This window comes from Boleophthalmus pectinirostris, unplaced genomic scaffold, assembly GCF_026225935.1.
Source record: "Boleophthalmus pectinirostris isolate CB_2022bp ecotype Guang Dong unplaced genomic scaffold, ASM2622593v1 HiC_scaffold_2, whole genome shotgun sequence".
Taxonomy (NCBI): domain Eukaryota; kingdom Metazoa; phylum Chordata; class Actinopteri; order Gobiiformes; family Gobiidae; genus Boleophthalmus; species Boleophthalmus pectinirostris.
This window is the reverse complement of record NW_026571152.1, coordinates 42,665,960-42,680,975: the sequence shown is the minus strand read 5'-3', so window position 1 is coordinate 42,680,975 and position 15,016 is coordinate 42,665,960. Positions and strand designations below refer to the sequence as shown.

Below are 15,016 nucleotides of genomic sequence, written 5' to 3'. Positions count from 1 at the left end.
TTAAGACACTTGATTGCCGCCGGAAGGAAATTTGTCTTCTGCATTTGACCCACTCTTTAAAGCTCTGGGGCAGCGGTGAGGAGCATCTGACCCACAGAGTCTGGGGTCCCACCTGCAGATGTTGTGCTGGTGTTGGTCTGGACTCCTTCAGACGGACGACTCTGCTTTTTGCTTTAACTTGGATGTCAAAATGTTCTCATGGTTTTCAGTTTCATGAGTGTTTATTTATTTAGCGTGTATATGACATAATATTAAAATAAAAAAGGCACACTAGAAAAAAAATTGGTGCAGGAAGAGGGCTTGTACAGTATTAAAGCCTCCACCTTCTGAATGCATTAAAACTGAACATTACAGCTGCGCAATACTTTTAAAAATGATATTTACACACCTTAGATTAAATAAATTTGATTTAAACATGGATTAAAATACAATTAAACGCCCCACAATTGAATGATTGTTGTATTGTGTGTCAGCAGTGTTGGGAAGGTTACTTTTAAAATGTAATCCCCTACAGATTACAGATTACACACCCCAAAATGTAGTTTGTAACATAATCCATTAAATTACTTAAAGTGAGTAACGTAATCTGATTACTTTGGATTACTTGATATTGTCATGTTTTTTTAAACGACATGAATGAAAATTCTTGTTTGTTTTCTTCAAATTGTCTGAGCCCAAGTCTCCATGAATAAACAACTGTTTACTGTAGAAACAAAGACCACGAGATCTGAACAGAAGAGGTTTTGTCTGTTAAAAGACAGAAACAAGATCAGACTTTCCTTCACCAGATTAAAAAATATTATTGATAGAGAAATGATTTTTTATATGAGATCACCTTAAATTATGTCAACCTACTGTTAGGTGTCGTGTTGTTTAGACCTGGTTTAGTTTGATGACGATGATGAAGTGTGTGTGTGTGTGTGTGTTGTGTGTGTGTGTTGTGTGTGTTGTGTGTGTGTTTGTGTGTGTGTTTGTGTTGTGTGTGTGTTGTGTGTTTGTGTGTGTGTGTATATGACAGTAGTGCAGATATTATGAGTCTATGCAGGTTGTTTTCACCGGTGCCAGTAGCTCCTGTTTCACATTTAAGTTGTAGGCGATTTTATATTTGTTTTTGTTTTTTATATATTTATCTCACATCGGGAGAAGAATTTCCAAGACACAAATGCGTTTTTACCAATGCACTGCTGCTTCCACTGTGTGACTGACACCGCCAACTTTAACATGACGTTTACATCTCTCTTACTGTCACGTTCTGTTTGAGTTTCCAGCAATGAGTGGAAATACCAAAATAAAAAAATTAATAAATGGGATGTAGCACAAAATGTGAAAACAGGAAAATACCGCCTTGTAATCCACTTATTTCAGCAAAGTAACTGTAATCCAATTACCACTCATTGAAACAGTAACTGTAACTGAATACAGTTACTCATAATTTGTACTCTGATTACATAACTCCGGTACATGTAATCTGTTACTCCACAACACTGTGTGTCAGGATCTGATTTTTTTAATGTTATAAAATTAAATTTGATACACTACAATGCCATTTAAACAATATAGCAATATAATATTTAGTTTTAATTGTGATGACAACGGTCCTAATTTTCTGTCATTCTGAAATCCGTAGACAATTCCGGGGCTGAAGTGATCCAACCGATCTTGATCTTGAGACCGGCCTTGAGATCGTTTTATTCGCGGTCTTAGTCTCGCCTCAGACTTAACCGCATCTTATCTTGGTCTGGACTGAGTTTGGTCTTGGTCTTGTCTCGGTCTTGAAGGTGTCTGGACTTGGTCTGGTTTTGGTCTTGAAGGCATTTGGACTTGTTCTTGTCTCGATCTCTACCGTGTTTGGACTTGGTCTTGCCACGGTCTCGAGTTCTGACACTTGACGAGTGATAAAATGGAGATAGATTTATAAAAACATTGACATATTTGTGCCAGAATAACTGTAAAATACAAATGAAATATTGAAAATTACAAAGATGGTCTTGATGTGGTCTCGGTCTTGTTTCGATCTCAGCCTTTATAAAATTCCATACACTACGAAACCATTCAAACAATATCAAATTTAGTTTTAATTGTGATGACAGCGGTGTTAATCTTCCATCATTCTGAAACCTGTAGATAAATTTACCAGGATGTGATTAACGACTTGAAGCATTTCACTGGAACAGATTCAAAATAAAAAAATAAAAGTTGCATTATAATCAAACGTATTTCTGTTTTGTCCCAGATTCTAAGAAGTTAAAGTGGCCCTTCTCACGGCGGAACACGGTGAGTCTGTGTGTGTTTGTGTGTGTGTGTGTGTTTGTGTGTGTCTGTGTGTGTGTGTGTGTGTGTGTGTATGTTTTTTTTATGTGTTTTTTTGTTCTGTTTTTCAGCTGTAGCTTGTTGGTTGTGGTGAAATTTAATTAAACTGTGGTCTTGGTTCTGGACTTTGTTCTCTGACCCACTTCCCAAAGCAGATTACATTTCTTCCTCTTGCCCCATTGGCCGTTTAGATTTGAGAATTAACAAAAAGCTGAACAAGAACTGCAGCGCTTTTAAAGGAAGTACCGGCATTGTTAAAAATCTACAATTGTGAATGTTTTTTTTTTTTTTTACCTCATACGTCAACAAACTTTTGTCTTTAATCTGTGTATTATACTTTAACATATCGTTTTGATGTATTTTGTGAACATCTGCATCAGTGTGAACGCTTAGGCTGCGTTCAGTCTGCAGCCTGAAGTGACCCAAATCAGATTTTTTGTCTCTATGTTCCTGTATCTGATCTTTTAATGACAGTCTGAACGACACAGATCCGATTTTTTTCAAATGTGACCCAGGACACTTGGATCTGTGCTCCTGAAACTGATACATATCTGATCTTTTGACATGTGACTTCAGTGTGAACGGCCAAAGTGCATTCATCCACCTACACGTTATCAACAAGACACAAATGTACACAAACGTTCTTCTCCTCAAACGAAAATTGTTAATGAACTCCTTGTGACTGAAACACATCTCCACTCACCACTCTTGGCTCCGTCTCCACATCCACATGTTCCTTTCAAAGGACTGAACCACAAAACACCACGACCAAAAACCTCGTCCTTCTCCTTCTCAATCTCCTCCTTAAAACAAGTCAGTTGTTCATGTTGTGGCTCCGGTACGAGAGGAACTTTAAAATCTCCAGGTGCTCGATGCTGCGTCCATGTTTGGACAACTTGTGTAAACACAGAGACGCTCGCTGCGGTTGACGTCGTCGTGTCTCCAGTGTCACATGTGGGACACTTTTGGACCGTTTAATGTTCACACTGGAGTCACATACAAGTCACATTTAACTGGAAATGTGAACGACCTCGAAAAAACATCAGAATTGAGCGTTAAGCCCTGCAGTCTGAACTAGGGATGGGCATGATTAATCGATAATTGATCATTAAGAATTTCATCGATTACGTTCATTTTAATCGACAAACCGAATGTATGTTTGTGTGTCGTGACCAAACAGGTGTGTACATGTGTCTCTGCATCAGAAGGAGCGAGACACAAACAGTGGGTCAGTCTGTAACGAACCGAAGCACAAATGTGGATTTAACCAGGATTTGTAGAAGAAATTCCACACTTTCCGTTGCGTTGGGACAAGTGTGAGTCCATGTGCACAGTGGATAAAGCAGCACATATGTTTCTGTGTCCAGTGGGAAAAAGTTTTTCCAGGTGAGAGTCGCTCAATGTGGATGACGAGGCCCCGCCCCCCTCCCCCCGTACGCTGTCCTGGTTTTGACAAACACAAATCTGGTCACACTGACCTGTATTCACCTGAGTCATGTCTTTTAATCCAACACAAGTTGAACCACATCAGCGACACAAGAGCTGGAGTTTTATCTTCACTTAGTTTATGTAAATTAGTGATGTGGTTTTAAGTTTTGTTTCTGTGAGATTTGAACAAAACTGAATTAAACACATTATAATGTCAAACAGCTGATGTGGATCTAGAGTCGTTATGTTTATATGTCGTAAAGTTGAATTTATTTATGCAGATTAGTGCAGATAGTAATAATAATGATGATCATTTTAATATAAAAACATTAATGATTAATCGATAATTGATCGTTAATTCTTCCGATGATCGATTAAGGAAATATCATCGAATGCCCGTCCCTAGTCTGAACGTAGCCTTATATCAGAGTTTATGTGTTATATTAAAGCTGTAGTGTGTAACTTTTTGGTTGGGGACCTGCTTGTTTCAATGGAGATGTCACTGCTCAGCCTGGAATGTTCCGCAGTGTGACATTAAACAGCTTTACTTTACATTTAATCAGTTACAGGTGGGTTTAAAGCTCAAAAATACCTAGAAAAACAAACATTGTGACTGTGAGCTTGGTCGCCTCTCCACAGATCTGACCTGGAAAGAAAGCTTTAATGCCAGTGCCATTCTGTGAAAAAGCATTTGACGCACCTTCCACCAGAAAAGTTACACAGTGCACTTTTACTAACTTGACATTCCAGGCGTGTGTGTGTTTTACCTACGACCGGGATTTGACCCTTGACCTTTGTGTTTCCAGTCTAAAGGGAAGTTGCAGATCGGCACGGCGTCGGATGTGGAGAAGTGTCTTTCAACGGCGCAGATTCAAGACTGGAGGAACCCGGATTTACAAGGTGTGTGAAGTATTTTAAATATCCTGTATTACACAAACTGACTCTCGTGAGGTTTAAGTCGTGTTCTAATGTTGTTCTTTACTCAAAATCAGACCTGGACTTGTGTTTTGTTTCATTCACATGTTTGAGTAACTCTTTATTATGAGTCTGTCTACATCTGCAAAGCTCAAAACGCTCTGCTCCACCTTGTGATGTCATATGGAGGTAGTTTTCAAGTTTACGTCTCCCTTTTTATCTTTAGTTCAGCGGTGATTGACGATTCTAGGACTGAAATGATCCAAATGATTCTAGTGAAGGTGTGTGCAGTTTAAAAACCCAGACCATTTTTTTGCGGACTTAGTCTCGCCGCGTCTTGTCTTGGTCTTGAAGGCGTTTGGACTCAGTCTTGTCTCGGACTCGGCCGCGTTTGGACTCAGTCTTGTCTCGGACTCGGCCGTGTTTGGACTCAGGCTTGTCTCGGACTCGGTCTTGTCTCGGACTCGGCCGTGTTTGGACTCGGTCTTGTCTCGGACTCGGCCGTGTTTGGACTCAGTCTTGTCTCGGACTCGGCCGTGTTTGGACTGGACTCGGTCTTGTCTCGGACTCGGTCTTGTCTCGGACTCGGTCTTGTCTCGGACTCGGCCGTGTTTGGACTCGGCCGCGTTTGGACTCGGTCTCGTCTCGGACTCGGCCGCGTTTGGACTCGGTCTCGTCTCGGACTCGGCCGCGTTTGGACTCGGTCTCGTCTCGGACTCGGCCGCGTTTGGACTCGGTCTCGTCTCGGACTCGGCCGCGTTTGGACTCGGTCTTGTCTCGGTCTTGAGGTCTGACTCTCGACAAGTGATAAAATGAAGATAGATTTATAAAAACATTGATATATTTGTGCCAAAATATCTGTAAAATACAAATGAAATGTCAATAATTTCAAACATGGTCTTGATTTGGTCTCAATGGGCTGTGGTCTTGATCTCTGCCTTCAAAAGTCCTGGTCTTGTGTGAGTCTCGACCCTCAGACGTCTCAGGCAGGTCTTGGTCTAGTAAGTCTTTATTTATTTCTATAGAGCTTTTCACAGACATTTTTGTCACAAAGACGCTTTACAGAGCTTTATTCAGCATTATTCACTCTACACCTGGTGATGGTGAACTTCTGTTGTAGCCACAGCTGCTCTGGGGCAGACTGACAGAAGCGTGGCTGCCAATCGGCGCCATCAGTCCCTCCGACCACCACCATCGCTCATGCACACACACCGCTTTCATACTACTCAGTGTGGGTGAAGTGTCTTGCCTAAGGACACTGTCACGGGTTCGTCCGAAATAAATGTAAAAAATGATGACTCAGTCGAAAAACTTCACTCAAGTGAGTTTTTATTCACACCACAGCTCCAAGTGCAGAGTGGAATATTTACAGTGACAAAATGAGGTGGAGAAGTGTACAACAATATGTACAATAATCACAGTTACAGCTGCCAGCCCCACGTGGTCAGGCCAAATACAAACTCCCAAATGACCGGAGCTCCGTCCTTTTATACCCCCTTAGCCCCTCCCCCCGGGCTAACCAATTAACGAAAATGGGGTTTTAAGGAATTAACATAAGCAAAACTGTATTGAGGAACACAAATCAACTTGGAAATAAACATAATAAAAATAACTTAAAGAACCCCTCATAAGGTTAACAGAAGTTCCATTAAACAACTTCAAAAACCCACAAATGACCCCAAATAGACACAATGGTTGAGTCCACGATCACATGTCCCCCTTGAGCGCCACTATGCGCTATTTAAAGCACAACCAGGAAGTGCCTCGGTTTGGCCCCGAACCCAAGAACTGGAGGCTGCTGCAGGTAGAAGTGCGGTGTCGTCGTATAGTGTGCACCTCGAACGCACGAGCCGGGAAACCGTTCAGATGTTGGGGAAAAACAGGACGGCGAGACACACGCGCGGTCCTGTGTAAAACGAGGAGGGAAGGAAGCGTCGCGCTCTTTGGCCAGATGCAGACGCGCCAGTCGGGAGATGACGCGGCAACACAGGCGCTTTTCCCAGTGTCTCCATCCAAGTCCAGACCAGGTCCGGCCCTGCTGAGCTTCTGAGATCTGACGGGATCAGACTTTTACAAGCCAGTATGGCCACGCCTCCATTAGTCTTGCCTACAACACTAACCACATGACATCACAAGGTGGAACAGAGTGTTTTCTGTTTGATAGAAAAGCTTAAATATGTATAAATGTGTTTGTTAAAAATGTGTGAATGAAACAAACCGATTTAAACAGTCCAGGTTTGTTTGTGACGAGGATCAGAGATCAGAGAAGAGTCTAATATTGTCGTTTAAATCCGTATTGGCTCAGGCTTTAGCGCTGTGTTTGGAGAGCTAACGGCCCGAGTCTTTATCCAAATAAAAGAGTTTGAAGAGAAGTGACTCAAATGACAAATGACAGAAACATGTTTAACCAGAACCAGAAAGTCCAGGTCTCCACACGTATAAAAACAGTCGAGTGGTTTTAGTCTCTGTACAAATCTGCGAGGAACAAAAGTGTTTATTTTAGCCGCTCACGTCAGAACATTTAAAAGAAGTGATTTAAGACGCACAGAAATGTTCACAGGTTATTAATGGAACAGTGTGCGACGTTAACACTGTTTTACGTTTAGATGTTCTTGGTTTGTCCGGAATGTTCCACAGTTTGGTTGTTGGTGATTTCTAGGAGGATTGTGTAAGTGCAGTGTTGGGAGTGTTACTTTTAAAATTGTAATCCCCTACAGATTACAGATTACACACACCAAAATGTAGTTTGTAATGGAATCCATTAAATTACTTTAGGTGAGTAATGTAATCTGATTACTTTGGATTACTTGATTTGCTGTAGAGAAACAAAGACGAGGAAATCTTCACATAAGAAGTTTTGTCTGCGAAAAAGAAAATAAAAAGTCCAGATTTTTACTGAACCAAATTAAAAATATTATTGATAGAAGAAGAAACACGTCCACACAGCAGGATTTAGTCCTGGTTTAATCCTGGTTTAGAACTGGTTTAGAACTGGTTTAGATCTAGGTTAGTCCTGGTTTAGTCCTGGTTTAGCCCTTGGTTTAGTTCTGGTTTAGAACTGGTTTAGTCCCGGTTTTAGACCTGGTTTTAGTCCTGGTTTAGATCTGGTTTAGATCTAGTTTAGACCTGGTTTAGACCTGGTTTTAGACCTGGTTTTAGACCTGGTTTTAGACCTGGTTTAGTCCTGGTTTATTTTCCAGCAATGAGTGGAATTACAAAAAAAAAAAAAAAAAAAAGGGGGATTTATTTCAAAATGTTAAAACAGTAAAATCCCTCTGTGTAATCCATTTATTTCAACAAAGTAACTGTAATCCAATTACCACTCACTGAAACAGTAACTGTAACTGAATACAGTTACTCATCATTTGTACATTGGTGTGTGAGTGTGTGTGTGTGTTTCCTTGTTGTAAAGCAAGTTGGTAAAACACTGAATAAAAACGAGACTATTTACTTTTACAAGAGTCGGTTTTGTTTAATACAGGACCTTTAAAACATAAAAAAAAACAGAACTAGTCATAAAAAAGCAGAATTACGAAACATAAACACATAAAATCATCCTAATTATTCACCAGGATGAGTTTATAACGTCTCTTTACGACTTTGGGCCAGAGAAGAAGAACACGACTTAAACCTCAGAGTTCATTTCGTGTAATCTGCTGTATGACCTTTAATTCTGAACTGTTTTTTGTTTGTTTTGTTTTCCTTGGTGATTCCAGGATTATTCCGTGGTGGAGTTCTTACGGGACCAGTCTCTCCAGGTGAGCCCCGCCCCCGACGCCCCTGACCCCCACGCCGCCCACGCCGCCCACGCCGCCCACGCCGCCCACGCCGCCCACGCCGCCCACGCCGCCCACGCCTACAAGAGGCAGGAGGCCGTGTGGGAGCTCTTCACCAGCGAGTGCGTCTACTTCCTCGATCAGCTCATGGTCCTGAAGGAGGCGAGTATCTCACGTTCGACACCGCAGCGTCATTTTACGGGCACCGTCCAGAGGGTCCGTCCGCGGAGATGTCACTGCTCACCCTGGAATGTTCCGCAGTGTGACTTTAAACTGCTCCACTTCACATTTATTCAGTTACAGGTGGATTTAAAACTCAAAAATACCAAGAAAAACAGACATTCTGACTGTGAGCGGCGTCGCCTCTCCACAGATCTGACCTGGAACTTAGTCTGGTTTGGGCTCTGTGAAGTCCGAAAGGTTTAAAGCCATACTGCGGAAAATTCCAGACATCTCCATGGAGAAAGGTTACACAGTGCAGCTTTAAAGGGCTCATATTACACTGTTTTCTGATTTGTTCTAATGTCGTTTCCTCGTCACAATCGGACCTGGAGTTGTGTTTTGTTTCATTCACGTTTAACACAAACCCTGCAGATTTAACAGGAGTTCTACACTCTGTTCCACCTTGTGATGTCATGTGGTAATACAGGAAGTGCTCCACTGTGTTTTTAAACTCCGTACAGGGCCGTTGTTTGCCGTTTGAGTGTCCTAAGCACAAAAGCTTTGCGGTGTCGCCCCACCCGAAATGAACAATAATTCAGAATTTATCAGAGAGATTTGCTTCTTTTCCAAAACAAATACACCAAACCTGAAAGTTAACATAATAAATTATTTAAAAAGGTGAATAAATAAAGAAAATAAATAAATGGCACCAGCGTTATTATAAACAAAGATTTGTGCAATGACTGAACATTGAACTGAACACTGTAAACACAGAACAAGTTCAGACACTCTTAAGTAATAATGTACAAATAGTTGCACAATAGAATTTACTCAATCAAGGAACTTTAAATAAGAATTTGAAAGTGAAAGAGTTTTCACGGAGAAATTATCTGCTGCACGTGTGGAGGTCCAGACATCGAGAGAGAAAATAAAGGAGGAAGAGAGAGAGAGATTTTGGAGCATTCTGTTGGCGCTGGCTCCAGTTTCTTATCCAGTCTGGCGCCACCTAGTGTCTCTGCTCAATTTCATTTCTCTCCAGCGACTAGAATCAGAAAACACTAGACGGTTTACAAAAACCCCAGAAGTTGTAGACGGCGCACCGACCAATCAGCTGTGACCTGTGAAGTCATGACGTCAAACTGACTCCGTCTGTCTGTGTCCCTTTTGTGGAACAACACGACAGTAAACAAATCGTCGAGATGGATGTAGACGAAGACAGACATTCTGTGTTGGCAACGATTCCCCAGATCCCCGAACAGAGAGAATGAAGAGGAAAGATGTTATTGTTGTTCTTCCTACAGGATTTGGAGCATTAGATACGTCACGACCAAACAACAGCGACTGATTAAATAAAAAAAGTCCCCGTCTACTGTCGAGCGAACGAATCCTAATGCTGCGAGGTCACACGGTTTCCACCAAGTGAAAAACAGCTTCTCGCCTCTCTTCACTTTGGAGGGACAGTTTTGGCGAGGAGAAAGTTCAGTTTGTCGACTGGACAAAAGTTAGTTTGGTTGAAGACGTTTCTCAGTTCATCCAAGCTGCTTCTTCGGTTCCGCAGCTTGGATGAGCTGAGGAACGTCTTCAACCAAACTAACTTTTGTCCAGTCGACAAACTGAACTTTCTCCTCGTCGTGGATTCTACCTGGACGACTGAGGGATTCTTCACACGTCTTGATGGACGGTTTTGCAAAGATTCACGATCCTGACGGCGATGGCACTGCACATTTAACACAGAAACCCTGCAGATTTCAAACAAAAAAAATCACTTGTGATGTCATTTGGTGATACAAGAAGTGCTCCACTGTGTTTTTAAACTCCACGCACCTTCACTAGAATCATTTGGATCATTTTTTCAGTCCTGGAGTTGCCCAGACTCTACTGAACTAAAGGTAAAAGGAGCTGTTCACTTGAAAACTACCACTTCATGACATCACAAGGTGGAACAGAGCATTTGGAGATGTAGACAGACTAATAACAAAGAGTTACACGAAACAAAACACAACTCCAGCTCTGTTTTTGAGGAGGTAAGAACATCAGAACACGATTTAAACCTCTCAAGAGTCTGTTTTACACGATATAAAAGCTTTAAAATGTAAAAATAGTAATAAAAAAGCAGAATTACCAAACATAAACACATAAAATCATCTTAATTATTCCCTGTGATGAGTTTATAATGTCTCTTTACGACCGTCTGACCGTCCGCCAGAGCGGAAGTCGGCCGTCACGATAATTAGAGCCTCAGCGAGCCTGCCAGCGGCGCTCTGGCATAGCTCCCTGATTCGCGGACAATAAAACACTTGAGAATTAATTGCGGACAGCTCACGGTCGACTTATTCTGACCTCAGGAGCGGCTTTAAATGCGTCTGTACTAGAGCGAAACTAATCTGACTGTTACATGGAAAAACACAATGCAACTCCTTTGGCAAAACAACACAAGAACGTACTTTAAAGCTGCACTGTTTCCGTTCTGTTTGTTCATTTATTTATTCATTTTCTGGTGTTTGGGATTGATTCCTTCCATTGGCGAAAACTTTGGGGCTTGTGTTTTGTAGTGATCTAACGATATTTAAATCCCTCGATACGATATTTTCACGCAACTCACAGTTCCATATTTATTGCGATATTTTGTGGAGGTTTACAAAATTGTGAATATGCTACTTTTTCCTTTTAAAAGCCTTGGAAAAAACTTGAAAAGCTGTCGGTTCTGTTTATAATATGAAGAATTACGATTTAAAATGTGCTTAAGAACAGTTATTTTTTCATGTCGTCCGCACTGAAACAGCAAAGGATCATGGTCTGTGTAGTTCCCTCTGTTTTTTTAGCTGAGGCAAAGCAAGAAAAGTTGGTAACACTTTATAATAACTACAACTTACTTAGCCTTAATAAAGCATGAACAAAGACTTAATTAATAATGAACAAACATTTAATTAATAATGATTCACGCTTAGTAAATGCTTAATAAAGCATAATTCGTCTTCACTTTAGAAAAACTCTCAAAAAGACTTAACTAACTAACAGATAACAGCTGCCTGAATGATCATTGCTTTGTATTATTAGTAAATCATTCTCTCATAGTTTACTAATCATTAATAAATGCTCAAATGGTTAGTTCATGAGTAATTAAGTATGAAATAATTATGAGTAACTATTTACAGCACAGGTGAATTAAGTGTAAGTGCTAATTAAGGTAGTAATTAAGTAGTTACTAAGTGTGAATCATTATTAATTCTTTGTTCATTATTAATTAAGCCTTTGTTCATGCTTTATTAAGGCTAATTAAGGTGTAGTTATTATAAAGTGTTACCGAAAAGTTTAATTGTACAGCACAATTCGTTATACAAAGTCACAAAAAGTGTTTTACAGAATCAGAAACACAATAAAATCACAAAGAAAGACTTAAAAAATCACCATAACTATAAATTTAAGCGAAGAGACTTTTAATTCCATATACTGTAATGGCCCACGATATTATTTTATGACTTCCGTCTCAGCAGATTTATACAAAACCAGTGATTTGTTCCAGTTTTAAACAAGAAGTGCCCCTATTTTTGACCAGTCTGATCCCCGCCAACAGTAAAGAGAGGCGTATATTGTCATTTGTTTAAGTAAAATACAAAAATTCTGCTTAAAAACGACCAAAACACAAAGAAAACGTCAATATGCTGACTTACATTTGGGCCGAGTGCAGAACGATTTTCCGTAATTACGACTCGTTTCACAATTTTATTATCACCAACCACCACAAACCAGAGATGTCCCAGTTTTTTATTCTGATAATCTGGTCTTTAAAAGGCTGGACTTAACCTGAACTATTGTGTAAATGTAAACTAAACCTTTTACCCTCAAGGGACAAACTCGTACGTCTTTCCGAACAAACAAAGATGCCCTGAACTTGAAATCCAGAACTTAAATTCCTGAGCTTCTATTGTTGTTGTTTTTGTTTTTGTTTTTAATATTACACTATTTTCTTTTCTAATGTAGTTTCCAGATTTCTTCACTTTGTTCTAAATCTCGTTCTTTGTGTGTGTGTGTGTGTGTTCAGGTGTTTTTGGCCACCCTGAAGAGTCTGCAGACGAGGAACTGTCTCACGGATGTGGATGTTTGGAGGCTCTTCGCGAACCTCAACGAGCTCTGTCTGGTGAGGAGTTCGCTCAAACCGTACAGATGGTTTGACGTTCGTGCTCCGGTTAAATTAGAATTCTGGAAACTGGGGGCAAAAAATAAACTGAGGGAGACTTTTCTGCAGAATGTGGTTTCTCATTAGACTTGGTTTAGACCTTTAATAGTCCTGGTTTAAACCTGGTTTAGTCCTGGTTTAGTCCTGGTTTAGACCTGGTATAGTCCTGTTATAGACCTGGTTTAAGTCAAGTTTAGACCTGAAATAGTCCTGTTTTAGACCCGGTTTAGACCCGGTTTAGACCCGGTTTAGACCTGGTTTAGACCTGTCATAGTACTGGTTTAAACCTGGTTATGACTTGGTTTAGACCTGGAATAGTCCTTTTTTAGACCTGGAATAGTCCTGGTTTAGACCTGGAATAGTCCTGGTTTAGACCTGGAATAGTCCTGGTTTAGACCTGGAATAGTCCTGGTTTAGACCTTGTTTAGACCTGGAATAGTCCTGGTATAGACCTGGCTTAGACCTGGTTCAGTTCTAAATTAGTGCTGCAAATTCAAAGAAAAGTTGATCACAATATTTTTAGCCAGTTCCAAAAAATAGCATTTTTTTTATTTGTCAGTTAGTTTAAAGACACATTATGTAACTTTTCTGGTGAAGGCTCCAGTAGCTGCTCGTTTCCGTGGAGATGTTTCCATGTTAAAGTTTTGTCTGAAAATGTCACAGTTTCACATAAACCTGATCTGGCTGAATGTTTAAAGTGACAGGAGAGTTTATGACTCCAAATACTTGGAAATATTTGAATTCTCAGCGTCAGAGGAATTTCTCTTCACACGAGTCGCCTCGGTGACACAAACACACCTCAGTCTGACTCTGACTCTGACTCTGACTCTGACTCTCTGCACTTTCACTCTCTGTTCTCTCTGTTCTCTGTTCTCATTAGTTCTGTTCCCTCTTCTTTCTCCAGGTGAGCTTCGGTTTCCTGAACAGCCTCTTTCGTGTCATCAAGGACACTCTGGCGATAAGTGAAGGGGGCGGGGCCACGCTTCTGCAGCTGCTCAGCAAAGTAAGTCTGACTCAACACGCTGCATTTTACACCTCGTCAGACGGGATCACAGGAAACCCTCAGAGGGTCTCCGCTGTGACGCCAGCACTTTGTCTTAGACTTGGTTTAGACCTGGAATAGTCAAATTCACTTCAATTCAATTCAAATTAAGTTTATTGTCAATTTTCATATAAAACATATGAAGAACTGAAATTGTATCTTCTAGATTAATAATAATAATAAAAGTCCAAGCGTTCTTCTTTGGGGAGACACAGATTCTTGCTTCCTGTTGCCGGGTGGTTTTAGAGGGGAGAGAGTTCAGCATCCTAACAGCCTGGTGGATGAAGATGTTAGTGAGTCTGGTGGTGTGGGAAACGAGGCTCCTGTAGCTCCTCCTGGAGGACAGGAGGCTGAACAGGTTGTGTGCGGGGTGACTTGTATCACTCACAGTTGTGATGTATATGCGGGTGAGGCACATGCCCACTTGAGTTTCCACAGGAAGTCGAGATGCTGCTGGGTTTTCTTCACCAGTGCTGCAGTGTTGGTCCAGATGTCCTCACTGATGTGTGCCTCAGGAGTTTAGTGCTGCTCACTCTCCACAGCAGCACCGTCGATGGTCAGTGGTGGGTGTTGGGTGTGTCCTCTCTGGAAGGATCTCATTAGTCTTGCTGATGTTCAGCCGGAGGTTTTTGTCTCTGCACCGTGTGGTTTTGTCACTACACTCTTTCCTGTAGTGACTACAAGAAAGAGTGTAGTGAGTCTCGTCGCCCTCGTGATGAGTTGTGTCGTCCGCCAACTTCACAAGATGGTTGGTGCTGTAGGTTGTTGTGCAGTCCTGTTATAGACCTGGTTTAGATTTGGTTTAGTCCTGTTATAGACCTGGTTTAGATTTGGTTTAGTCCTGTTATAGACCTGGTTTAGATTTGGTTTAGACCTGGAATAGACCTGGTTTAGATTTGGTTTAGACCTGGAATAGTCCTGTTATAGACCTGGTTTAGATCTTAGACTCTTCTTTACACAGTCTGACCTGGCATCTCGGCTCCAAAACCTTTACAGAATCCTCAGACCCTGCGAAGGGCTGAAGCAGATCCGCTGTGGGCCAAAGACGATCACTTTCAGAGACTTGTGTTCTTCAGTCATGCTTTTGTTTGCATGTTATTTGTTGAATAATCGGGGGTGTGTGTGTTTTTCTTTGACATACAAATAAATCGTGTACATTTGCTAATCTCATAAGTAACATCTGAACCTGGAATGTCTCGTGCCATT

General features: G+C 41.1%; 2 protein-coding genes across 2 annotated transcripts in view; both read left to right on the top strand.

The window, feature by feature from the left end:
- Nucleotides 1-4,646, top strand: part of LOC129409540 (pleckstrin homology domain-containing family G member 7-like) — a 55,979-nt gene extending 51,333 nt beyond the window's left edge. The window contains exons 5-6 of the mRNA XM_055155929.1: nt 2,234-2,274; nt 4,545-4,646. Of these exons, the coding sequence (XP_055011904.1) occupies nt 2,234-2,274; nt 4,545-4,646 (143 nt within the window). The remainder of the gene's footprint in view (nt 1-2,233; nt 2,275-4,544) is intronic.
- A 1,718-nt stretch (nt 4,647-6,364) lies between these two features.
- LOC110165608 (pleckstrin homology domain-containing family G member 7-like) overlaps nt 6,365-15,016 on the top strand; it is a 47,664-nt gene continuing 39,012 nt past the window's right edge. Inside the window, exons 1-4 of the mRNA XM_055155928.1 lie at nt 6,365-6,457; nt 8,370-8,591; nt 12,634-12,729; nt 13,673-13,771. Of these exons, the coding sequence (XP_055011903.1) occupies nt 6,365-6,457; nt 8,370-8,591; nt 12,634-12,729; nt 13,673-13,771 (510 nt within the window). The remainder of the gene's footprint in view (nt 6,458-8,369; nt 8,592-12,633; nt 12,730-13,672; nt 13,772-15,016) is intronic.